The following is a 26,972-nucleotide window of genomic DNA, read 5'->3' as shown; positions in this document are numbered from 1 at the left end:
TTAGGAAAAGGGGTTGGATTACCACAGGATGTATCCCTTTTGAGTAACATTGGTGGCATTACTTTACAATGACTCTAGTTAGACTTCTGGATAGTGTACTGGAAAAAGAAAATCTTGCAGCTGTCACTTTTCATCTTTGCTAGAGCACCCGTTAACCAAGTTCGCCAATTTAGTGCACGCAACTACAACCCCCATATCACAAACCAACTCCCCCATTTCAATTCTCACCTCTAGACAACATGGCCTCACACCCCATAAAAGTCCCACAGCTCCAAAGCACTACACCAAAATACACACTTCCAGCTACCTAAACAGCATCTGTTAAAGGTCTACCAGCATGACAGACTTCCGCCAGTCACTACACCCAATAACCCTAAGAGCAGCTAATTATTACAGAGTTCATATTGTGATAGTAAAATTCTGCAGCTATAAATTGTTGATATTTTAATATTGTATTGCTCTGGCTATAAGATATCTTCAATCAAACATAGGCTCAGAAAGTGTACAACTTTTTTTATTCAACAAATTCAGTTTAACGGCATAGCTCCATAAGAATAAATAGGTTTACAAAAATACAAACAAACAATCATTGATCCTGCATTTCAAAAGGTGGAGTCTTTTTTAGGCCTCTTCTGGCATTGCAAATTTTGGTAGCAAGCTTCCTCCTTATTACTCGGCAGTCCATAGTAGGCCAGCTGTTAGCCTTGCAGACAGATCTCAAAAATTCTACAAAAAATAAGTCAAGGTCACGTTGCTAATGTGTGGGGAGTTTCATAGGAGTCAACTATTGCATGCATAATGTTTACTTACATGTGGGCTTTCATCCGCACAAACAATAGGGCCTGCATCTTGGGGTGCATGCTGTACATCCACATCAATCCTGGATACATTGTAGTTAGGGTTTTTTAGAGGAGTTGAAACAGCTTGTTTCGGGCAGGTAAACAGTATTTTCTGCATTTTCCCTTCACATGGTGATACACTGCTTTTTCGGTCACTAGTGGGGACTGACACTGCAGCCAAACTCTGTTTTGAGGATGTTCCCAATTCCGCTGTTTTTAAAGACTGTAGTCTGAATGATTGAGCAGGTTTGTGTGCACGTGTGGGTGTCAACTCGCTGTCTAAACAGGCATGACTGTCATTCTGCAACAAGGACACACTATTTAGAAGACGTGGGGATAGAGTTAAGCATGTCAAACTAGATCTATCCGACAAAATATTTGCAGCCGACAATTCACTGTTATTTGATAGTCCATTTAGTGGTTGTTGCGCAGCGTCTTTATATTGTCCAGGTGAAGCAACAGAGGTGGGCTCTGAGGAAGGAATGAAAGAATGAAGAACACTAGCCATCCCTGCCAAAAGAGTTAGGTTCTCCAGTTTTTGTGACTGTAGTTGTGAACAGGCCTTACTAAGTTTGGGAGCAGTCACTTTCCTCCCATCAGCTTTTACTAAATAATTCTCTTTGTTTTCTTTTGTTTTTTTCACTGGATGTTCTTCTTGCAGTTCACGCAACACTCTTTTAAATTTGCCAGCACTTCCCCGATTGCCCGAATCCACCAGTAGCTCCTTTTCCTCTTCTGCCTTCCTTTTTAAGGCCTGAATCAGTCCCTCTGCATCACCGCAATAGTCTTTAATTATTTCTTCAAATGTTTTTTGTGTCTTGATACACTGTTTCTTGACTGCAGGTATGAAAAAGGCAAGTTAAAACCTCAAGCGAAAATTTCAAAATGTGACAATCTACACAACCAAAGTGTCAGAACCATGTTGTGCATCTATACTTTATACATTAGACTTACTCTAAAGGAAGTAGAGATGCTGTGAAAGAGTGGTGGGCATTGTGCAGCACTCATCTGTATGTTAGAAAAAAAGGGGATGCCTCACTGTAGGGACGTTAGATGTACCCTCCTCCCGAAACATCAAATGGAGGGAAACAGAGGGAAAAACATATATACTTTGCTTACCTGCCGATTGGAAAAGCACTACCGCTTTGAAATCCCTTTCTTCACGTATTTCTTTTCCACTTTCATCAAGACCCTCTACCAGCCATTTACAAATCACTTCACCAGGAATTGCCAATGGCTCAAATTCCCCATCCTTTCGAATACAGAGAGAGTTGTCGCAATCAAAGAAAAGCACATTAAAGAGGGCCATGGTTTGAATTATTACCTAAAAGACGAAAAATAAATACATTTAGTGTGCTCAAAGTATTTTTGTGAAACTATTCTGTACAGGATCATTAATTTATGGTCCCCTTACTATGGACATGTTCCTGCCTGAAGTGTCCCCATTTGTGATTGAAGCTAGTATCCTAATATGCAGCACCTGAATGACCCGCTGTGTCCTCATTGCAACATGACTTGCATTGGAACCAACATCATTAACTTTACAAATACGTTCTTGCCATTTTTTACACTATCCTGCATTTAGCCCATCTCTGTTAGTGAGCCAGATCCTGCATTTAGCCCATCTCTGTTAGTGAGCCAGATCCTGTATTTAGCCCATCTCTGTTAGTGCGCCAGATCCTGCATTTAGCCCATCTGGGTTAGGAAGCCAGATCTTACATTTAGCCCATCTCTGTTAGTGCGCCAGATCCTGCATTTAGCCCATCTGGGTTAGGAAGCCAGATCTTACATTCAGCCCATCTGTGCTAGTGAGCTATTTCTCACTAGAGGGAACACATCACCCCTGGAGGCACCATATGGGACTCATTTAGTCAGGACAGCGCAGGTATCAAAGGTGCTGCCGCTAAATAACCATGCTAAAAACTCACCCTTCTGCATACACCTTCTCAAACACTGAATATTCAGATTCAACTGTAAGAATTACTGGTGTCCACTTAATAAGATTCTGCACTTTACTTTGTCTACTGTAGCTGAAAATGGCCTATGAATGGTATATGAAGTAACACCTGCAATCTAAAGACCACATATCCCCACATAATTCCATGACCTCACAACCTACATGCCGATGTTTGGTTTGTGTAAGAGAACAGAACACACATTCAAGCGGTAGTCTTGACAAATCACATACAATGAGACAAAATCCTCATAGTCTTGCCCAACACCACATGGCAGCTACCAACCGAAAAACACCTACGCTCGGCGAACAGTGTTCCTGAGTTTAACCACAGCAAGTAAGGCCAGCACACAGGTGTGAGAACAGAGAGTAAGCTCACCTCTAAAATAGATTTGGAGTACTTTCAAGAAGGGAGACCTTCGACCAGAAGAGCAGCACATAATGGAAGGAGAAACTATGGACGCAAAGTGGCATGTGGAAAGAAAGCATCAAGAAGTATTAGGCCACACGGTGGGGTGGAGAGAAAGTGTAACAGTGATGTGTGTGTGAAAGGTTAAGAATGAGAGGCATGGCCAGATGGGGTTCTAGGAAGGAGTGTGACAGCATGTAGGGTTGAGCGAGAGACCTGTGCATACTAGGAGCGGCAATTAAAACTCTGCTCTATTCCAGCAACATAATTGCATGAACATGAACAGGTAGCCAATCCCAGTGTTTGGTTTCCGCATTGTAAACACATTCATGGATCGCTCTCCCAGGCCTGCCTTTAATCTGTCCCCGCCCCGGAAAGCTCTGAGGGGGCTGGGGGGGCAGGGGCCCCAGCCCCCGGGATGAGTTGAGATTATCGCCAGCAGCAACGTGAGAGAAATCATGGCTTATTACCACCCTCCTGTCACGCCATGGCATATGAGCAGGCCCTGGGCTGGGAAGCAGGGTCCAAGCAGCACAGGAGAGTCCATGCAGGTCAGAGACAAGAGAGGAGGAGTGTCAGAGTAGGGCTAGGAAAGCAGGGTCCAAAAAAAGTAGGGTCCTGAGGATTCGAGCAGGACACAGACAAGAGGATCTGTGCATGTATGGAGCAGGAGCGTGAGAGCAGGGTTGACAAAGGGGGTGTAGCACGAGTTGTAAAACATGCATTGGCAATGCCAACAGTTTTGCCTTTTGTGTAGTAAGGCACTTGCAGTCTCTTCCGTAGTGGTATTAACTGACCATTGATAGTAACATGTGCAAAATGGTGTGAGTGGCTGGGCATCTAATAGCAATACCTGGCAGAGGCCTAATCCTTACACAAAAGCCCAAAGTGTTGGCTTTGCCAATGTTTGTTTATAAAAGGAGTTCAGTGAAGGACACGCACAGTGCTAATAAATCAGGTGGCTGAAGGCAGACCTGGTTAAGGAGGGTTTGCAAATCCAATTAAGTCATTAACTTCCAGAAGACTGCTTTGAAAAAACACTGGCAGGCACCTTGACTGCAAAGTTTGATGGTAAGGCTTGATCAAAGCGAACGCAAGAGAGTTCCCATGGGGTGGTGTTTTGGGCTGGGAGGGGCAGGAACTGGGTGGGAATGACCATAGGGTTTAGCATGGCCATGCGTAGCCAATGGGTGGGCAAATAACCAAACACCTACAGGCTGTGTGTCCCTCCTCATATGCCACTTCTCCCTATCTGTGCTCTAATGCAATAGTTTTAGTTCATAGATGGTGCTAAAGCGCCACCTAATAGCCCAAACTAAAAAGTGTGGGACTCATTAACATATACAATGGGAAGTGATGACCCAGGAGGTTAATATATCAAAATTACACCCATGCACTGGGGGCCACTGGACAGTCCAGTATTCGCTCCCAAATGGCACTGTTGCTGACATGTTTCCCCCTAGGATTCACGGAATCCTTCACCCACCCTGCGCCCTGGGCAAAACAAAATTTGGCGCCCCCCCCACCCCCAAAAAAGAATACACACGCCAATCTTGAAACACCTAGGCAACACAAACACCACACCATCCACACACATTAAAAGCAAAGGCCCCTACACAACATGCGCCCACCATCCACATGCATACAGTCACCATCCACACACATTAAAAGCAAAGGCCCCTGCACAACATGCGCACACCATCCACATGCATGCAGTCACCATCCACACACATTAAAAGCAAAGGCCCCTACACAACATGCGCACACCATCCACATACATAAAAAGAAAAGCCCCCTAACACACGCACATCATCCCCACACATACATTAAAAGAAAAGCCCCCTACACAACGCACGCACATCATCCACACACATACATTAAAAGAAAATCCCCCTACACAACACACGCACATCATCCACACAAATACATTAAAAGAAAAGCCCCCTACACAACGCACGCACATCATCCACACACATACATTAAAAGAAAATCCCCCTACACAACACACGCACATCATCCACACAAATACATTAAAAGAAAAGCCCCCTACACAACGCACGCATATCATCCACACACATACATTAAAAGAAAATCCCCCTACACAACGCACGCATATCATCCACACACATACATTAAAAGAAAATCCCCCTACACAACGCACGCATATCATCCACACACTTTGGAGAGAACGGGATCATCAGGGGAGTGAAGCCTGTAAACTAGAAGGGACACATGGTGACTGGATTAACAGATGGCAAATACACGTTCCAGAACAGTCAGGAAAGCAGATAATGCATTGAAGATTTCAGCAGTATACCTTCAGCCTGTAAACAAAGTACATTTTGATCCCCCTTGTATAGGAGACGATAAAAACATCAGGTTCGACTGAACAAACGCACGGACACTGTACAAACAGGAAACGCAACAGAATTAGCATTTACCAAAACGCGAGGAAAGTACATTTTCTAGCTGGTTTTGCTAGTTTTTACCACGTTTCAATACGTCTAGCGGGTTACGGCTATAAGTTGAATAATGGGTGTTATAAAGCATTCTGAGCACTGTGTATCTTATTGAGCTCATTTGTTGTTTTGAAGGCCTCGGGAAGTGGAGAGAAGGCAGCGAACACGCGTCTAAACCGGAGCTGGGAAGCGAGTACTTGCAACGCGAAACTGCAGGAAACAGGAAAAGAAAGAAGAACGCCTCTGAGGAGGAGCAACTGGATTAGCCTACTTTGGAGAGAACGGGATCATCAGGGGAGTGAAGCCTGTAAAGAAGGCACACATGGTGACTGGATTAACAAATGGCAACACGTTCCAGAACAGTAAGGAAAGCTAATGCATTGAAGATTTCAGCAGTATACCTTCAGCCTGTAAACAAAGTACATTTTGATCCCCCTTGTATGGGAGACGAGTGGTTAAAAACATCAGGTTCGACAGAACAAACGCACGTACACTGTACAAACAGGAAACGCAACAGAATTAGCATTTACCAAAACGCGAGGAAAGTACATTTTCTATGTTTTTGCTAGTTTTTAGCACGTTTCAATACGTCTAGCGGGTTACGGCTATAAGTTGAATAATGGGTGTTATAAAGCATTCTGAGCACTGTGTATCTTTTGGATCTCATTTGTTGTTTTGAAGGCAGCGGGAAGAGGAGAGAAGGCAGGGAACTCGGGTCTAAATTAGAGGTCCGAGACCAGAAAATCCAGAGTATTCGCTGAAGTGCAGTGTGCATATTTCGTTAGAGTCCAGGTCAGGAACCTGTAGGTTAACGAAGAAAGCCGAAGAAGGGAGAGACGAGACAGCGAACAGGATCAATCCTTAATAGCTCGATCCTCGAGGACCATATGGCGGCCATATGCCATGCATTGTGGCTTCTGTTTGGGAGCTTGTATACTTACCAGGACAAAGAGGAAACAGCCACGAGGACGACGACGAAGACGAAGATCCAGATGCTGCAGAATTCCAAAACCGAAAGAACAAACAAAGCCACCAGCAGCTAAATATACCTGCCGGTGCACGGCATGGAGTCCTCCTTCCTCCATGATTGTCTTCATCAGCTACATCATCACAGTGCGTCGTACGTAAAAAAAAACGTCCCACGTCATGACGCCTTAAGGCATTTCAAAAAAGTGTCGGCAAACTTTTAAACAAACACACAATACTCTCGGGTATCATATGGACTTTATCTGCAATTCTTCTAACACTGCCTTGCTACCTACGATGCAAATGCCACTTTATCTGTGTCTATGACCCCAGAAAACATGCCCCCCACTGGTTTGAATGAAATTACCGCTATCTGCAATTCTTCTACCACTGCCTTGCTACCTAATGATGCAAATGCCACTTTATCTGTGTCTATGACCCCAGAAAACATGCCCCCCACTGGTTTGAATGAAATTACCGCTATCTACAATTCTTCTACCACTGCCTTGCTACCTAATGATGCAAATGCCACTTTATCTGTGTCTATGACCCCAGAAAACATGCCCCCCACTGGTTTGAATGAAATTACCGCTATTTGCAATTCTTCTACCACTGCCTTGTTACCTAATGATGCAAATGCCACTTTATCTGTGTCTATGACCCCAGAAAACATGCCCCCCACTGGTTTGAATGAAATTACCGCTATTTGCAATTCTTCTACCACTGCCTTGCTACCTAATGATGCAAATGCCACTTTATCTGCGTCTATGACCCCAGAAAACATGCCCCCCACTGGTTTGAATGAAATTACCGCTATTTGCAATTCTTCTACCACTGCCTTGCTACCTAATGATGCAAATGCCACTTTATCTGCGTCTATGACCCCAGAAAACATGCCCCCCACTGGTTTGAATGAAATGAACGCTATCTGCAATTCTTCTACCACTGCCTTGCTACCTAATGATGCAAATGCCACTTTATCTGTGTCTATGACCCCAGAAAACATGCCCCCCACTGGTTTGAATGAAATTACCGCTATCTGCAATTCTTCTACCACTGCCTTGCTACCTAATGATGCAAATGCCACTTTATCTGTGTCTATGACCCCAGAAAACATGCCCCCCACTGGTTTGAATGAAATTACCGCTATCTGCAATTCTTCTACCACTGCCTTGCTACCTAATGATGCAAATGCCACTTTATCTGTGTCTATGACCCCAGAAAACATGCCCCCCACTGGTTTGAATGAAATTACCGCTATCTGCAATTCTTCTACCACTGCCTTGCTACCTAATGATGCAAATGCCACTTTATCTGTGTCTATGACCCCAGAAAACATGCCCCCCACTGGTTTGAATGAAATTACCGCTATTTGCAATTCTTCTACCACTGCCTTGCTACCTAAAGGATTCTCACCCAGGGGGTGCATGCTATGTTTAGGCCTCATGGCTTCCATTTTAGCCCAACATAGTCTCAAGCGTTCCCCTTGCCACAATGGGGATTTTGAGGGTGCTGGGTGCCTGTTTTTGACTGGGATGGCAAAGGATTCTCACCCAGGCGGTGCATGCTATGTTTAGGCCTCATGGCTTCCATTTTGGCCCAACATAGTCTCAAGCTTTACCCTTGCCACAATGGGGATTTTGAGTGTGGTCTGCATACCTGTCTTTTCCTTCTATGTGTAAGGGAAGGGCCTGGTAGACTAATTGCACCTTTCTGTTGAGATGTTATGGTTAGTGGTCTATATCATTAAGTGGCAGACCTGGTGAACCAGGTCTGGTAAGTGCATATTTTCTGGAGACCCTGTGTTAGCTCCTATACATAATGGGGTGTTCATATGAAATAATGTACTCACCTGTAATGTTGAGATTAATTTATATCTAAACGTTTATATAAAGACTATATTTTTAACCAAACTATATTGTGTGGGCAATCTTTTCTTTTGTACTTGTGGTGGTTGACATTTGGTGAGTCAGTTTAACTTGAGAGACTTTGCTTGTGGTTACCAGCAGAATGGAGGACACACGCTATCTACATACCAGGAGCTTTGATGTACTTTCTGTATGTACATAGACAGGGCAGTATGAATGTGGATTGGGCAATATGACAAAGTGAGTCTATTATCATTCATATATGATAAGCTTGACTTTTTATGTCCAGTGAAAACATTTCACATAACTTGTACTGAAGTAATTGAATTTTTGGCAGAAGTGAAAGAATAGCGCTATATATGCAATTTTTCTTTTTTGGAAAAATTTTGGTTGGACATGATTTCATTTTGGAATCATTGAAGTAATCCTGTTTCAGTCGCTTATCTTGCCAGCTCACATTGCCTTCGGGAAGTGTATAGACTGCCAGTCGAAGCCTTATTCAAACATATGATTGGGATCACTCCAAGTTTGTAGTAGTGTGGGGCCTGAGTAATCATTTTAGACCGTACTCCTCGCTGTACTCATGCAGAACAGTAGTCATTGCGTGATAGGCACCAATGTAAAATGAGTGCACTGATTACTGTCTAACAAATGTTAAGGTTGGATAATTGTGGCTTAATTTGGGCTCCATGGCAAGTTCTACCAATATGTGTCTTGAATCACATGGATTTGGTTTGGAAGGGTGCATGATGACTAATTAAAATGACTATTTTTGACTATAGAATGTACTTAGCGGTGAATTCCCATACTTATGCGTTAGTCACTTATTACTGCAAGAAAACTATTTCTGTGGCATGTATGCTTTTTAAGTGTGATTCCTGGTCAATGGTTCAGCACTTTTACATTGGGTGTTGCAATTTAAATGATCATATCCATATTATGCTTTTTACATGCAATTAAAACTAATGCCAAACAGATGTGCTTAGCAAAGCATTAAAAAATCATTCAGCACAAGTGCAATTAAGCAAAAGCTGAAAGACTATCCGTATTAGACCGCAAATCATCCTACAAACTCTGTGATTAATCAGTAAGCCATCCCCAAATCATCAAGAACAAACATGTTTCATGACGATGCTCTTGACAGTAGGTCATCCCAGAATCATCCCCAAATCATCAGGGACAAACATGCTTGTCAAGTAATCAGCAGGTCATCCCAGAATCACCGGGGCAAACCTGTCGATGCTCTTGAAGTAATCGGCAGGTCATCCCAGAATCATCCCCAAATCATCATGGTGATGCTCTTGAAGTAATCGGCAAGTCATCCTAAAATCATCAGGAACAAAGAGTTTTCTAAAATAGGGATGATGTTAGCATCATCAGCAAGTCATCCTAAGCTCATCCCCAAATCATCATGGTGATGCTCTTGAAGTAATCGGCAAGTCATCCTAAAATCATCAGGAACAAAGAGTTTGCTAAAATAGGGATGATGTTAGCATCATCAGCAAGTCATCCTAAGCTCATCCCCAAATCATCACCCACCATTCTGAGACATTTGCTGATGACTTTAACAGCATGATGACTTCTGATGATGTGGGAATGACTTCTAATGTAGTTCGATGATCATCGGATGACTCCAGGATGGTCTCTAAAGTCATCCTTTTTGACCTGGGCTCACCTCGCTCAGATGCAAGGCTCTTCTGTCCGCTATGCAGTGGCTGTGCCCTCTCGAGTGCCAGGGGTCGTGGACGCTCTCTGCCACACACTGCTCCGAGCGGCCCACTCTCCCGCTCCAGGTGCCGGCTCAGTGCGCTCCAGGATCGCTGCTACTTGCGGTGGGCAAACAAGCCTGCAGAGCACCACGCAGAAGTGGCGCACTGCTTCCCAAATCGCCCTGCTTGTGGGGAGCGATACATTCAATGAGAGGATACTGCTCCTCTTCTAATAACTGCAGCCCCCCAACATGCCGGTGCACCGTGGCACCAATGGCATTCCTTCTGGGCCCACAGTAAGTCATGTGCCACGGGCGCAACATGTTGCTGCTTCATACTGCCCCTTCACCAGTCGCACCCTTCTCTGGGGCACGGGCCAGCAGCTCAGTAGGGCGGTGTTGTTTCTCGCTGGATTCTCGCCACTCAGCAGCTCCTGCTGGCTAAGCTTGGCAGCGAGTCCATGGCTCCGGCCGCCATGTTGGTCACGGTGAGGGGGGCTTCTCAGCCACTGCGGAATGATGGATCCAGCAATGCGGTGAGCAAGAGATCGACACCGGAGGAGTCTCTGATGGAGTGGGAGTCCATGCGCTCGATTACAGACTTGAGCAAGAGCTCTGGAGGGGAAAACAGGAGGCAAGGTCCACCGAGGAGCTCAGGGACTAGGTGGCCATCTTGTATTTCATGAGCTCGCGGACTAGGTGGCCATCTTGGATTTCATGAGCTCGGGGACTAGGTGGCCATCTTGGATTTCATGAGCTCGGGGACTAGGTGGCCATCTTGGATTTCATGGGTACAGGTTTTCTAAAGACCGCAAGATCGTCCTCTGTGCGAAGTTGCCGGGCATTGAGTGCCACAGGTTGATTGATAGGAAAGACACGGAGGCTCTGTCTCCATAGTGAAAATGAAATGTAGGCACCCATGAGACCACCTAATAACTGCTCTCATCACCATAGAAGCCTTTACTGGTGATTACACAGTCTGAGAAGCAAATCATATATTTAGACATAAATCCTGTGATAAAACAAACAGGAAGGGACACAAGAAGCACAGGGTATTCCTGTGGTAGTCTACCAACATGACAAAACACATTTGAAAGAAAACTAGTCGGATGGAAGTTTAAAGACGCATTTTTCAGTTTGGCGATGTCTTCTTTGTTGTTTCTATGAAGTGTGAGCTGCACATTTAGATAACAATAGTGTGTTCAGCACAATGTAGCAGCCCCCACCCCTGTGACCCTGGCCCAACGATTCCTGTGGGGTTGGCTTCAGGCCAGAATAAAGAACACATGCTAAGGAAGCAAGGAGGCTGTAAATGAGTGATTAACTGATGGTGTCTGGAGTGGGGAGTGGGGGAGGGACCACCAATTAGGGGAGTCAAAGCAGTAAATGGGGGCAATTGCCCCCTGTTCCCAACTGTAGGCATGTCTTTGGTGCAGACTGCAGACATGTGTAAACCTTGACTCTAACTCTCCCTCTGTCCTCATTCTCCTGGAGCTCTCCTCTGCTTTTAATACAGTAAACCACAACATCCCGATCACCCGCCTCCGTGACACCCTGGGCATCACAGATCAGGCCCTGGCATGGCTTGCGTCCTTTCTCTCTGACCGTCCTTCCCAGGTGGAACTTGGGTCCTTTCTCTCCGCTATCATTCTTTCTACTTGTGGCGTCCCCCAAGAATCTTACCTATCCCCCTGGTTTTTTACCGTCTACAAGGCCCCTTTGGCCCGCATGATTTCTGTCTCCACCTCCAACCTTCAGTGCCATGCGGATGACACGCGGCTCTCTTTCAAGCATCCCTAACCCTCTTCTTCCCCCTCGCTCATCCCTGACTGTCTATCTGCCACCCAGTCCTGGCGTGCTGCTAACAATGTCTGCCACAATGCCAGCAAGACAGAGATCGTCCTCATTGGGACACCCACTCGCACTTTCCCACTCGCACTCTGGCCGGTCTCCCTTGGACCTGCGCCCACACCCACCGATGAGGCAAAAACATCTCGGGGTCATCTTCGACTCTACACTCTCCTTCTCCGTCCACATCTTGGACATGTCCAAAAAATCTTACTACCAGTTGCACCTCCTCAGAGGTATTCTAGATTTACTCACTTTACCCAGAGGCTCACTGTCTCCAGAGCCTGGTCTTCTCCAGACTGGACTACTGCAAGTTTCTTTCTCATTCTTCCAAGCTCTTCTCTCCAACCTCTTCAACTCATCAAGAACAGAACTGCAAGGCTTACTCTTGGCCTCAAGCCCAGGGAACACATATCTCTGGCACTGATATCCCTACACTGGCACCCCATGGCTGCAAGGCTCAAATTCAAGTCCCTTTGCATAGTCCACAAGGCTTTCTGGTGCCGTGGCCCTTACTATCTACAACACTCTCTTCCCAAATACACTCCTTCTAGAGCCCTCTGTTCAGCCTCCTCCAACTCTCTGGGTTTGAGCCATTTTTCCAAACAGAGATTTGGGGGTAGATCCTTATCCTCTGCAGGTGCCTCCCTCTGGAAAAGCCTCTGTGCCTCTCTCCGTCTTGAACCAGACCCCCTTAAGTTCTAGAAACTCCTCAAGGCCTTTCTTTTCTCTTCCTCTTTCTCTCTCCCTCTCCCCTGCTAACCTCCTCTCTCCTCGCTTCTTTCCCCTCTTCTTACTCTTCCCCAACCTGGTTGGCCCGCTGACTGGTCGCCTGGTGCACCTCCAGAGCCCTACAGGACCCAGGCTCCCCTGCCAGTCCTACACTTACCTCCGGGCCACGGCAATTTGCTTGGCAATGCTGCATTATGCTCCATGAGAGTGTCACCCACTCTGCACTTAACCCAGGCCACTGCTGGACGGGGCGCACTTGTCTCCTCCCTCGCACTTCCTGTCTTTGCACACTTGCACGACCTTGAATGTACTAGACGTAGCAGGTCTTTTCTGTCCGGTCCTCCCTCTGTCTCCCCTTCCTAGCCAGGCCTAGTAAAGTAGTTTATTGTACTATTGCACTGTGTGTTCCTTTCCCTCCTCCCCCCCCTCCCTTCTCTCCTCATTCTCTGTCACGCACTTGCACTAGTAGATAGGCCTCTGGCCTAGTGTGCTAGTTATTGTTGTTTGAGCATTCAGAATCTTCAAGGCCTAAGAATGACGACTGTAATCCCTTGTTCCCTTCCCGCTTTGAAGCATTTCACTTGTGTATAAGCGCTTTACAAATAAACAATTACAATTACAATAATACATGTGCGTTAACTATTTGGTCAGTAAGATTTTACATCCGGGTGCTATATCAGCCCTGCCAGACATGGCCTTTTCGGGACAAAAACCTTGTAAAGTGCAATATGCAAAAGGTGCTATAATGGTTAATATCCACCAAAAGGTCCTCAAGATAAGGAGAGGGGAGCGTATGCACACACCACTAGTAGGCATAGGTACAGAAGGGTGTACCATCTAAAATAGAACCGCTGTATATAAGTGCAAGAAAGAGTCATAACAAGCCAGAGTCTATAGGCGACACAGCTCCGGGTTCTTATGGCGCTCTTCTGAAGGGTGCGGTTACTTTGCCCTTCCTCCTAGTTTCAGCCTCTCTGCTGCATAAGGAGATGTTCTCACCAGCACAGGCTGCTCTCCTGCATAAGGAGATGTTCTCACCAGCACAGGCTGCTCTCCTGCATAAGGAGATGTTCTCACCAGCACAGGCTGCTCTCCTGCATAAGGAGATGTTCTCACCAGCACAGGCTCCTCTCCTGCATCACCAGCACAGGCTGCTCTCCTGCATAAGGTGATGTTCTCACCAGCACAGGCTGCTGTTCTTACCAGCACAGGCTGCTCTCCTGCATAAGGAGATGTTCTCACCAGCACAGGCTGCTGTTCTCACCAGCACAGGCTGCTCTCCTGCATAAGGAGATGTTCTCACCAGCACAGGCTCCATAGTGATTTCTTTTCGAACAGTGCATGGAGCAAGCATAGTGGGCGGTGACAGGCTCTCACGATAAATATTTTGAGGAGAGATCGGAATGCCGGTTAGCTAAACACACAGCAGAAAACTGCAGACAATCTTGCAGCATTGATGCCAGTATATGGGTAAATGCAGACTTTCACCTGCAAGATCACTTGGATCTCTCTGTCGGGCGCACATGTGGTCTCGAAATCTCGCAGATAAAACTATGGCGCCGGCCCAATAAAGGGATCATTCATGCAAAACCCTCTGTGGGTTTAAAAAAAAAAACAAGTAGCAAACTGCGCTTTTATAAACTGAGCCTTTTTATGTTTCCATCATTTAAAATGAACAAGCGTACTGTGTACTTCTGTTGTGCCTTTAATTGAAATAGTTTTACTGAGCGAGGAGACCTATTGAAAAATGAAATAGAAGGAAATCCATCAGAAAACCTAAAAAATACACAATTTACTACAACTGTTTTCAAATATAATTATGCAAACCATTTAGAAATGCTAGCCATGTAGCAGTTGTTGCAGAGAGTGGGTCTAATAAACATTATTTATGAGATAAACATATAATCAAAATTCTACCTTAGGTTAAAAGGAAAAATAATGAATAAGTTATCAGACGAGATGTATTATTGCGTTGGATGTGGCACCCCAGTGACTAAAATATTAGATTTCTTAAATGACTTGCTGCGCTCCCTGTTCTTTTTAATTAAAAACAATTCGAGATTATTTTTTTATTTCTCTCTACAGCTAAAAATCTGTGTGTTCGCTTTCACAGTATGTTTCAGCCAGATAGCTCATGCGTTAAGTGCTCACCTCTGACACGGGGCACGCATGCAGTTTAAAAGTTCACTTCCCTGCACGGCTGATTCAACCCTTTGCCGTCCAAGGTGCAGACAGTCAGTACCTTTCATTCATGCAATGTTCACAGCTATTATAACCTGGAGGAGTGATGTGGCCCTCCCAGACTGGCCAATTCTCGAGCCAGTGGACTCCTCCAGCCGCTGCTGCCGGCATAGCTCTCAGTCTGCGCTCCCTCTCATCATGGGCCCAGCCTCGCCAGCATTCAGTCTACTCACGCCGCACCTGACAGTATATCCTCTGCACTCCTCCTTACCGTATAAAGGGGGAGGACATATGGCTCCGCCCCCTCCCAAAATTCCTGCCGAGCAGCGCCGCCCCTCCACCTACTCTGCACGTCCAGCAATCGTAGCCCCTCCCTCCTTCCTTTAGTCATTGTATGTGGTTGCTGGGAACTAACTAGTTGCCAGCAACCAGACTGCAAGCAGAATTCTTTTTTTTTAACCCCATTTCCCCCAACAGATTATAAGCTGTTTAGACCATGCCGCACCTGAAGTAGTGTGCCTGTAAACCTCATTAAAGGTCCTCGCTGTGTTGGGCCTGTAACTCTGTCTTCAGGGCCCATAACTCCTGGTACGGCCCTCGGGCTAGGTCCATAAAGCTTGACTATCACAGATCTTGGAAGCACTATATGTCATCTGGAGGATTCCTGGAGTTCCCGCGTTTATTTTCCCGCGCTAAGGCTGCAGTGCCGATATGTAACATCTGGGTTTTGGGGCATTGATGGGTGAGAAGAAGGCCATCTAGATAGTTGCCATGACAGCAGTGGCTCTAGAGGGGGTGAAAGGCTGGCACTTCAGTTTGATGCCTAAGAGGACAGCAAGGTTGTGAGCCTTGTGAAGGTGCGAGGCGGTCAGGGGAGAAGAGAGATGGGGCATTTTAGGCAGGAGGTAGATGACTTTGGTCTTTGAAGAGTTGGGCATATAGAGAAGCGGCATCGCGCGGCACGCGACGGAGGTCCCTAAGCAGAGGTCCAGGGTGAGAGCAGGAGAAGGTACGGGAGTGGGCCTCTCGCCAGCAAAGACGCCACGAAGAACCCAAAGGAGGGGATGAGCTTGCTGAGGGAGGAGGAGTGCAGGATTAAGAGTGCTGATCCAAGCACTGATCCAGGGGGCCCGAGACAGAGGTCGCATGTCCCAGGTGATGGAGAAGGGACCATCGGAGAGTTAATGTTCTAGGTTCCAATGTCCGAGAGGATGAGAAGGAGGCAGAGAGATGGTCAGCCATGGCTCAGTCCACAGAGAGGTCAAGAGGGATAAGAGCAGTGGGGACAGACCTGGTGGCATGGGTTCTGGCTGTTCCTGTGAAGAAGAGCACAGCGTTTGTTAGATGTTGGGTGGCTGTCTGACTCTTGCTCAGCCCTAGGGCGCACTATTAAGCAGGCTGCGCATGCGCATATGTTGAGTGGCTGTCTGACTCTTGCTCAGCCCTAGGGCGCACTATTAAGCGCGGTGCGCATGCGCAGATGACCGCTCGACATGTAGACGTCTGAGCCACCCCTGCTGGCATCAGAGCGTTCGCCAGAATATACTACAAAGCCTTGAACTTACACAGAGCCCACCCTCCACTCGATTTTAAATATTCAGGGCATGTACAGCCAGGCAGCGGATTTTGCTTGTTAAGGGCACGCCAATAAATGGCTGCGTTTATCATCCATTAGCGCCCGGCCCCTCGCTGCGCAGCTTGGGCAGGAGTAGGGGCCGCAGATGTGATGAGCACTGGGCCGCAGTGATTAACAAGCCCCTAATCAATGCTGATTGGCGGGTTCTTGGGGGCAGGCAGGGACACCGGCTGCTCCAGGCCCCTTATTTGCAGTGCACTCCGGGATCGGCCTGTCACAGGGCTGGAAGTGGCGTTCAGGGCTGTCACTGGGGCTGTGTGTGGCAGGCATGCTGCTGAGCCCCTCCTGCGCCCGGCAGCAAAAACAGCAATTAGGAGGAGCGGGCCCACAAAGCAGTGTTTACTGGGTTTCCTAACAGCTTATTTAATTACTGTTTAGTGCCTCGCTCACAGGCTGGGGGTGGAGGGTGCGTAATGACGGCTCATGTGGCATAACCAGAGTTCATTAAGGACCCCCGCCCTTCCTTCCAGTAATGCTGGGCTCTGATTGGGTGAGAGCGTCTACATCACGTGTGTGGCTTTAGACTTGGAAAAGCGCCGCAATTTCCCTATTAAACGACCGAGCCCAACACGGTGAACATTAGACTTAACGATGCAGATAAACGCGTTAAATTAAATATTCGGCATTTAGGCAGATGACGCTTTACTGCCTCTTAAGTAGGATGCTGACAACACACCCCCGGTGACCCCTCTGGTCAACCTTGAGAACTAACTTTAGAGGCCGGTCAATCTCCACGCTAGGCACTAGCTTCCGGAACAACCGGTTAACTTTCCTTAGAGGCATGGAGATGCTTGCCTGTCATTGGAGCCGACGAGCCCTCTAGTCAGTAGGTTTGCGATTAGGGTGGCATAACTGGGCATGGGGCGCATAGTGCCATCGGAATGCACAGGGGTGCTTTTGGACTAGTTTTCATCTGAAAGATCCATTTTGGCACAAATGAGATGGAAATATAGGCTAGAAAAGATACAGACAGTCTTCGATTGGCAGAACAGATTGGTCAACCTCTAAAGGATGAAAGGATGAGTCATCCCTGTTAGTATTACAACTAGTGACCTTCTGATTCACCCACATTTCCGCACCAATGGGCCGATTCATGGAATTATGTGCAAAGAAAATAGGGTCCTTGCACGCGCAACTGCGCACAAATCCACCTTGGTCGATTCATGGAATCAAATGCGCACTACTTTTCCCGGACTTGCGTTGAGATCGTGCTGGCTCGGCACGTCTGTGCGAGCCTTCGTGGGCCTTTCGCGTGTCTCCAAGCAGAGAATGGGCGTGGTTTGCGCAGAAGGCTGGGATGGGGCGGAACACCAAAAATGGGGAAGAACTTGTAAAGAAGTGGGCGTTTTCAAGGGATGTGGCGGAACACCAAAAATGGGGAAGAACTTGTGAAGAAGTGGGCGTTTTCAAGGGATGTGGCGGAACACCAAAAATGGAGAAGAATTTGCAAAGAAGTGGGTGTTTTTGAGGGACAGCCTGCATGCCAACAATTGTGCGGCATGAGACGTATTCATGGATTCGACCGTGCAACGTCTCAGCTATGAAATGGCCATGCAAGTGCTTCATACGTTCCGCCACCCGAAGACAGGAGTAAGTACTAGGATTTGGAGGGGACAGGTGGGGTTGCATGTCGGATTTCGGGGTTCGTGTGCTCAATCAGGGTTTTAATGTAACTTACTGATGTGCATAAGCAGTGTAGCGGGGTGCAGGAACGTTTTACGGGGGTTCACATGCAAATTTCCAGATTTATTGGCAAGTTACAATTTTTTATACGCATGTTGTTGGGGTGCCGGATACGGTTAAGTGAGACCCAGCACAGGGTCCCCGATGTGATGCTGGAAATGCATCGGAGGGACAGGGCCTCCGTATCCTTGTCCTTTACTGCTTTTTATCGTGTGTTCTGTCGTGTTTTCCGTGCAGGAGTTCATGTGGGACTCCTGGCGGTGCAGCTCTCTTTCTTTTGGTTTGGTGAACGGACCCGTGGGATACCCTTATGGCACCCATGGGTGGGGGTACAACCCTGTGCCCCTAGTGTATGTTTTTGGGCACCTGTGGGTTGCCCGCAGAGCAGGGTATGGGCTGGTGGCAGGTCCATGCTGAATTTGACAGGTGCGCGGAGTATCCTCCATTTTGGGAGACCCCGGCCCTGCCATTGGGATCAGTTGATACCTGATGGAAAACAAGATGGCCCCTGTGGCCTCTTGCTTTCTATTACCCATTACCTTGTTTTCCCAAAGTCCTGGGAAGCCCTGACTCTGTCCCTTCCCCCTGACTGACTGTTGGGTGGAAGTGCCATATATGGTGTTGTTGTGAAGGCCCGGCCAGACTAGCTGGAGCCTTCCCGGTGATGTATGTTGTGGGTACCTCCTGTGGGTGGGACCTGGGTGAATAGAGTGTGTGACAAATATGCATTCTGTGTTGTGGGTGTCTAGTATCTGGTGGTTGACACAATGACTGAGACAACCCTGCCCGAAACCGGTATGAATGCAGCTTGGAGTGTTGAATGGCTCGGTATTTGTCCCAATACACATAACTTTTTGTGACTGTCTGGAAAGAAGTGAATGGCCTGAATACCTCATGTGCCTGATTGGCTGCCTGCCTGCATGAATGCCCGTAGTCGTGATTGGATGCTTGAGTGTGACCCAGCGGAATAAATGGGAGATCAACAATATATCTGGGGACCTCTCACTGCTAGGAATCGTGTTCAGAAGCTGAAGTACACTATGACGAGTCACTGGATTAACTGACGCTTGACCTTGAAGCCCTGCTGGACGAGAAGAATTGCTGTTGCTCTCCTTCACAATCTGAAAGCTGCTGTGCCTCCAAGGACTGACCCAGAGAGGACCTGGTAAGGCGCCCTCTTCCCGAGCTACGAGGGACCATCGTGCACAGCTGATCTTTGCCAACGCACCCTTGTAGACAGACCTACGACAGGCTGCCGACCGGATACGGGGACTGCTGCGGAACTCCAAGGAGAAGCACTCGGACTGTTGTCCGCCACTGTCGACGACCGCCGTCGTCGACCGGAGCCGCCGTGCTCCCGTTTGCCTAAGAACTTCAATTGATCATCGGACGCCCTCGTCTGCATCGTCATCCGCTTGTCTCCCGCTGGAGAAGGCCCGACCGTCGACGCGCCGAGGAGCATCCACCGGTGGGTTTCCCGCCACCTAAAGACCACAGAGACGCCGATGACTCGACGCCCTTGCTGGGCCACAGTTCTTCATCATCTCTTTGCGGTCCAGAACTATCGTCACTGAGGTGCCCCACACGCCTCTTCCTTGCAGGACGCCAACGCTCTGTCGTCGACGAGCACCGCTAGGAACGAAGCTGCCACATCCCTGCCGTAGTTCACCCAGTTCACCGTCGGACGTTCAACGACCCGTGACTCCCGCCTTAAAGGGAGGGCACTCAAGAAGGGCCGTCGATTCCCCGAAACCGAACGCCAAGTTCCCCGACACCTCTCGACGATCCGTGGCTCCCGCCTGAAAGGGAGTCACTCAAGAAGGATCGGTCGACGCATTGTCGGGGAACTCTACTCCACCAGGTACATTGGGGGGGGGTAAAACCTTGATACTAAGAAGTGAGACTATTGAACATATGGACTGGGCTTGTGCTATATATCTTTTATTTACAGGTTGCCCAGGTGGGGGGATCTTCACACAGAACTGCGCCTAGAGGTAGGGGCCAGTGTTCTGTCTACTGTTTCAACCATCTTGCGTTCCTTCCTATCTCTATTGCTGGTTTCCTCGGTATTAATCTGTGTGACATTTTAATCGTACAGTTGATGCACTTTAACAAGATTTGATAACATTGGTGGTACCACTTTAGAATTGTATATATTTATCATTATTGACTTCCAAGTATAAAGTGCGTTATTGTGATCGTGTACATACCTTTGAATATTAATTATATAAAGACTGTGTTTTCAAAAATACAGTGTGTGGACATTCCTTTGTGGGGGTTCGGGGACTACACTGTACTTAAGAACCAGGACGCATCACCTCCTGAGAAGCTAGGCCTTGATTGTTCGTCCATTGCTACCACATAGAGAATCTTGGCTGGGGTCCGCTGTGCCTCTCCTCTACCATATAGAGAGCGGAAGTACAGACACCCCCTACCAGTCTTTACACCCGAGTCACAGGCCTGCTTATGGGGGACCCCATGCACTGTCTGAAGGGCGCGTCTATTCGCAAAGGTAGCTGATCTGACTGTATGCTTTGCGTGTGGGCATGTTGTGGGAGTTCTAGGCACGACTTGCAGCATTTCTGCACCAATTTCCATGAATCGGGCCCCTACTGCTTAACTCACTGATGTCAGTAGGGTCTAGAATGAGGTATAACATAGTGAGATCACTGGTATTATCTAAATATAGAAACAAAATGGTGTTAAACAGGACTTTACAATTAATTCATTTGAAAAGCCCTACCTCTCTCCTGCTGCTGGCAATGGGCCTAGTCTTGGGTCTATTTTGGAGCAAATTAATGTGTTTTTCCACAGATTTGAATGCAATCCCATTTCTGTGTCTAAATGTGTTGTTATGCATTTCAGAGCATGTATACTGCCCAATTCCATTATTTTGCCTGCTGCTGCCAAGGTGGCTAGTCTGGAAATCTATTTTGAAGGAAATCCATTAGTGTTTTAACAGGTTAAAATGCAATTCTGCCTGGGTTTCCAAAGTGTTTCCAAGTGAATCAGCTGCCCAGGAGCAAATTAATCTGTAGTTCAATCACCACTTTGGTCCTAAAGACTTCCCAGTTTCTCACCCTTTCCTGGCCCCCTTGGATATTCCACCACACAGAGCCTTCACTTCCCAGTGATTCAGTGGAATATTCCAGAACCCGTCTGTAAAGGAGCAGCTGCATGCTTTTGCAGGAAACCCTGCCCCCTACTTCCCATATGTTGGAGACCTGAGATTGTGCCGTGTTTGACACCAGCAGTTGTGCCAATAGCGCAGCGTGTGTTCGAATTAAGGTAGCCCTTGAGACAACCCCACCGAATGTATCCCCGAATGGGATGATAACTTGAGAGAGGAACTCCCTGAATAAATATGAGAAAGAGCAGAGAAAAGAAGTCAGTGACGCCACAGAAAGTAGGCATGACATCTCGGGATCCTGACTGAAGTGAAAATATGGATCCTAAAGAAACTAATGACGAAGTAAAGAATCAAGTAAACTCTGAAATATAAAGGATAAAAGATTAGACGTGCACGAAGTGCTCCAGAAAATCGACCGTTCAATAAATGTACAGATGCTGAAACGCAAGGTAGACCAAGTCATCACGGAAGTTGGCTATATGTAGTGCATAGAACACAGGCGGAGCCGCCATTGTATAAAAGCTGGACATCAGATTCATGAATTTAGGTGAATTTAGTAAGCCAGGACACATGAAGCGGGAAGTGAAAGCTGTGTCACAGCAAGAATAAGCAGAATAGTGGAGCCTCAAGACATCGCTGTCTGGACTGAAGTCAAGATTGAAGCAGCCAAGGTCAGCTATCTATGCTGGTAATGAGCTAACGTGCGAAGGATGAATCATTCCTTGTTAAGGTATATAGAAAGAACACCAAGAGTGCCACATTTAATTCATTTAAAGCATTTAAAGGCTGCAAAATGTACTAAATCGTGGACTCCTGTCACTTGGGCCATGGGGGGGGAAATAGAGTTCAATCTTGGGGTCCCAGAACATGATAGTGAGTACTTTCACTCCCATGTATTCCGAGAGACACGGATACTTTGCAAGGCCAAGACCAAAGACAATCTTCATGGCAGAAGGCATGGGTGATGAGAGATGCTGGGCTAATTGGGTGAGGAGATAGTGTCATGCCCCATCTCCTTGCACCTGGGTCTGGCCTTACGTGGTGCTAAATGAACTGAATGTTCCAGACCTGGCACAAGTGTGCCAAACAATTATAGACTGCCTTACAATGAAGGGCCTTATGGTTCGAAGGCCATTGAGAAACTGTGTATCTAATGTTTCTGACGATTACATGTTTTAGAGGTAGGCATATGTTGTCCATCTGACAGTGGGCAGCCAACCACAATCCTAGTTCCTATGGAAAGTATAATTTGATGTTCTCCTTAGCCAATCATGACTCTTGATAGGTTTTTCTTTGTTGCCACATAGTATGACATCACGACATATTTTTAATATAAAAGCTATGATTTGTGTGAAGATCGCGGAGAGAAATTGAGCGTATGTCTGTTGATGTTCGTTGTAACTCCCTGTTTTAGATTATTGTTAATAAAACACTACTTTGCCATCTTCCTGAGTTGGTTCGGTTATTTGGACTCGGAATTTATCTGTGTGATTGTGATGCTGGAAATGCATCTGAGGGACAGGGCCTCTGAATCCTTGTCCTTTTACTGTTTTTACCGTGTGTTCTGTCATGTTTTCTGCCCCGGAGTCCATGTGGGACTCCTGGCAGTGCAGCTCTCTCTTTTGGTTTGGTGAACAGACCCATGGGATACCCTTATGGCACCCATGGGTAGGGGTACAACCCTGTGCCCCTAGTGTATGTTTTTGGGTACCTGTGGGTGACCCCAGAGCAGGGTACGGGCTGGTGGCAGCTCCGCGCTGAAATTGACAGGTGCTCCGGGTGTCCTCCATTTTGGGACACCCAGGCCCTGCCATTGGGGTCTGTTGATTCCTGATAGGAAACAAGATGGCCCCTGTGGCCTCTTGCTTTCTATTGCCTGTTATCTTGTTTTCCCAAAGTCCTGGGAAGCCCTGTCTCTGTCCCTTCCCCCTGACTGGCTGTTGGGTGGAAGTTCCATGTATGGTATTGTTGTGAAGGCCCAGCTAGACTGGCTGGAGCCTTCCCAGTGACTGTATGTTGTGGGTACCTCCTGTGGGTGGGACCTGGGTGAATGGAGTGTGTGACCAATCTACACTTCTTGTTGTGGTTGTCTGGTTTCTGGCATGAGAGACAAAGACTGAGACAGCCCTGCCCGAAACTGGCCTGAATGCAGTGTGTAGTGTTGAATGGCTGGGTACTTGTCCCAATCCACATTCCCTGTTGTGAGTGTCTGGAAGGGAGGAGTGTGGCCTGAATGCACTGTGTGCCTGATTGGCTGACTGACTGCATGAATGCCCTGCAGTATGATTGGCTGCTGAGTGTGTGCCAGCAGCGTGGATGAGAGAGAGGATAGTATATCTGTGGACCTCTCACCACTGGAAAAGTGTTCAGAAGGGACCTTTGGTTGAGAAGCGACCATTGTGCTCCTAAAGCAGCCAGGGAGCTGAGTCTCCACTCTACGAGTAACTGGAACTGCTGATCCTCGACGTCCAGCTGGAAGAAGAAGACTTGCTGTGGCATTTGCTTCGACCGATCTGAAGGCTGACGAGATCGTCGAGGGCTGACCCGAGAGAGGACCTGGTAAGGCGCCCTCTTCCCGTGCTCCGAGGGACCATCGAGCACCGCTCCATCTTCGCCGAAGCGCCCTGGAAGACAGACCCTCGAAAGGCTGTCGACCGGAGACGGGACCGCCGAGGAGATCGAAGTGAAGCACCCGGACATCGACGCCGTCGAAGTCCATTGCCGTCGACCAGGGTTCGCAGGTTTGTGTAACCGCTGGAGGCCCGTCGAAGTTGTGTTGCCCAGCCGTGGGAACCACTTGACGCCGTGCCGCCGACGACTGGAGCCGTCCGCTCCTTTGCCTAAGAACATTCAATCGAAGGACTCTCTCGACCGCATCGTCGACCGCTTATCCTGCCGGAGAAAGTCGAGGACGACCAACGCGCCGAGGAGAAACCTGCCGGTGGGTTTCCCGCCACCCGACGACCTCAAAGACTCGGACGACTCGACGCCCTTGCTGGGCCTCCGTCTCTACAATCTTTGCGGTCCAGAACTATTGTCATCGAGGTGCCCCGCACACCTCCGCCTTGCAGGACGCCGACGCCCCGACGCCGACGAGCACCGCTCGGACGAAGCTGCCGCCTCTTCGACATCGTTCTACCTCGTTTGTCGACGGACGTTCGACGCCCCGTGCCTCCCGCTTGAAAGGGAAGGCATTCAAGAAGGGCCGTCGATTCCCCGTCGCCGAACAGCGAGTCCCTCGACGTTTGTCGACGCCTCTTCGAGGAACTCGACTCCACCAGGTACATTGGGGGGGTAAAAACATTCTAGGAGAGAATAAGACTTGCAGAGCAATACATGGACTGGGCTTGTGCTATATCTTCCTTACAGGTTGCCCAGGGGGGGGATCTCCACACAGAACTGTGCCTAGTGGTAGGGGTCAGTATTCTGCCTATTGCTCAACCATCTTATTTTCTCTCCTCTCTCTATTGCTGGTTTCACTCTATTGGTCTGTGTGATATTGTACAGTATTGTTCATGCACTTCAATGAGATCTAGGGTGGTACCACTTTAGGATTGTAAATATTTGTCATTGTAGATTTTGCCAGAGTACAAAGTGAGTTATCATGATAAATGTACATAACCTTAACTATTGATTATATAAAGACTGTGTTCTAACCAATACAGAGTGTGGATATTCCTTTGTGGGGGCTTGGGGATACACTGTACTTAAGAACCAGCCTGCATCACCTCCTGAGAAGCTAGGCCTTGATTGCTCGACCATTGCTACCGAATAGAGAATCTTGGCTGGGGTCTCCTGTGCCTCTCCTCCACCATATAGGGAGCGGAAGTACAGACACCCCCCACCGGTCGTTGAGGCCCGTCTCTCACACTGGTGGCAAGCGGTGGGATGCTTATGGTTTTAAGAATCAGTGTATAACCGTGCCACTTACAAAGGATATTTGCCCTTTATTAAATTAAGGTTTAGTTTTGTACAAGGTAACTGCATTACAAACAATGGAGTCTATTGCGAATGGCAAATTAACTCGGATGAGCTTGGAGGCTCTCCAGAGTGCTTGTGAAGCTAGGGAGTTAGACTTTGTGGATAAGTCTAGGGCTGAGCTGATAGCTGCCCTGGCGGACTACCAGACTGATAGTGAAACTCTTGATGAGGGGGGGAATGCAACCAATGAGGACTCTGCCCCTGGGGTTTCAGCTGAATCTGTTTCTGGGAATGCCGCCATTCCTGCTGCCTCTGTTCCAAACTCCAGCAATTCCTTAGAGCTTGAGTTAATAAGGATGAAATTGGCCTTTGAATACCGCAAGTTGGAAATAGATGCTGAGCTTAAGAAAGAGGAGTTGGCTCAACAAGTGGAGCTCAAGAATAGGGATCTTGAACTCAAAAATAAGGACCTTGAACTCAAGAGCCAGGACACTGAATGTCAGAGGATCCAGCTAGAGAAAGCTAGAGTTGAGACTTCAGCTAGATCCAGTGAGAGTGTCAGGTCCCCAGCCACCAAGTTTATGAAAGATTTGGTGGGTGTATTTGTGGAGGGTTCGGATATCCTCCAATGGATTGAAGCGTTTGAAATGGCTTGTGAGATTCATGATGTGGATAAAAGAGATTGGGCGAAGTGTTTGTTAAGCAGAGTGCCTCAAACTGGGTATGACTGTATTCTGAAGCTGAGTGTGGAAGAAAGGGGTCAGTACGAGTGTATGAAGTCTGCTTTGATTGCCAAGTTCGGCAAGACACCTACCCAATACCTTAGAAGGTTCAGGGATTTTAAGAAAAAGGAGAATATGTCTTGGGTTGACTGGGTGAGTGCTGCGCACATGAACATGATGGGGTGGATCGATGGATACAAGGTTAAGACTTTTGTTGACTTGTCCCACTTCTTGTTTTTTGAGCATTTCTCTGAAGCCTGTTCACCAGAGCTGCGTCAGTATGTGGCTGACCAGAACATTTTGGACCCCTTTAAGCTGGCTAGGTTGGCTGACAAATGGGTCTCCCACCGGGTGTCCCCTAAGGACTCCAGTGGGAAGGACAAGGACAAAGAGAAGGGGGCCTCTCAGAAAGCTGAGGAGTCCCCCAAGCAGTCACAGTCGGGTAAACCTAAACCTTCCTCTCCTAAGACCCAAAAATCTAGTGGGGATAAGTCATCTGGGGGTGGGAATAAGAGTAGTGGTCCACCTGCTGCAAAGCAGGCTCCCAGTGGTTCCAGTACCGTACCCCGCACTCCTGGCGCTTGTTGGGACTGTGGGGCTCTGGATCACAAAAGGGGAGACCCCAAGTGTAAAGGTAAGGCACTTGGAGTACAGGCTGTCAGCCTGACCTACCCTTACCCCGTGTCTGAGGTGGAGGCCACTGTCCTCCCCTCCTCTGCCGGTATCACATTTGGTGCTCCGGTGGAGATTTCCTTAGTGTCCCTTGGGGCCTGGAACCAGTATGCGGAAGTACTGGCGACTATCCCACAGAACACCCGTAGATTTTTGAGAAGTGTCCTCTTGAATGGCCAGCCTTCTACTAGTTTGAGAGACACTGGGGCAAGCATGACAGTGGTGGACAGGACCCTGCTCAGGC

The 26,972-nt window shown here is 47.7% G+C and overlaps 2 protein-coding genes across 2 annotated transcripts in view; one reads left to right on the top strand and one right to left on the bottom strand.

Annotated features, from left to right (window-relative positions):
• LOC138492751 (transmembrane protein 132D-like) overlaps positions 1-26,972 on the top strand; it is a 4,310,707-nt gene that overhangs the window by 3,906,657 nt on the left and 377,078 nt on the right. The gene's annotated exons all lie outside the window — the stretch shown is intronic.
• Positions 499-6,785, bottom strand: LOC138492750 (uncharacterized). Its single transcript, XM_069620131.1, has 3 exons — positions 6,603-6,785; positions 1,959-2,163; positions 499-1,676 (listed from the first exon to the last, which is right to left on the bottom strand). The coding sequence occupies exons 1-3, from the start codon at positions 6,756-6,758 to the stop codon at positions 781-783; spliced, it is 1,257 nt and encodes a 418-aa protein (XP_069476232.1). The 5' UTR covers positions 6,759-6,785; the 3' UTR covers positions 499-780.

Source organism: Ambystoma mexicanum, chromosome 10 (assembly GCF_040938575.1).
Source record: "Ambystoma mexicanum isolate Mex_15411 chromosome 10, UKY_AmexF1_1, whole genome shotgun sequence".
Classification (NCBI taxonomy): domain Eukaryota; kingdom Metazoa; phylum Chordata; class Amphibia; order Caudata; family Ambystomatidae; genus Ambystoma; species Ambystoma mexicanum.
Note: the sequence above shows the minus strand (reverse complement) of the source record. Positions and strands in the feature narration are given on the sequence as shown.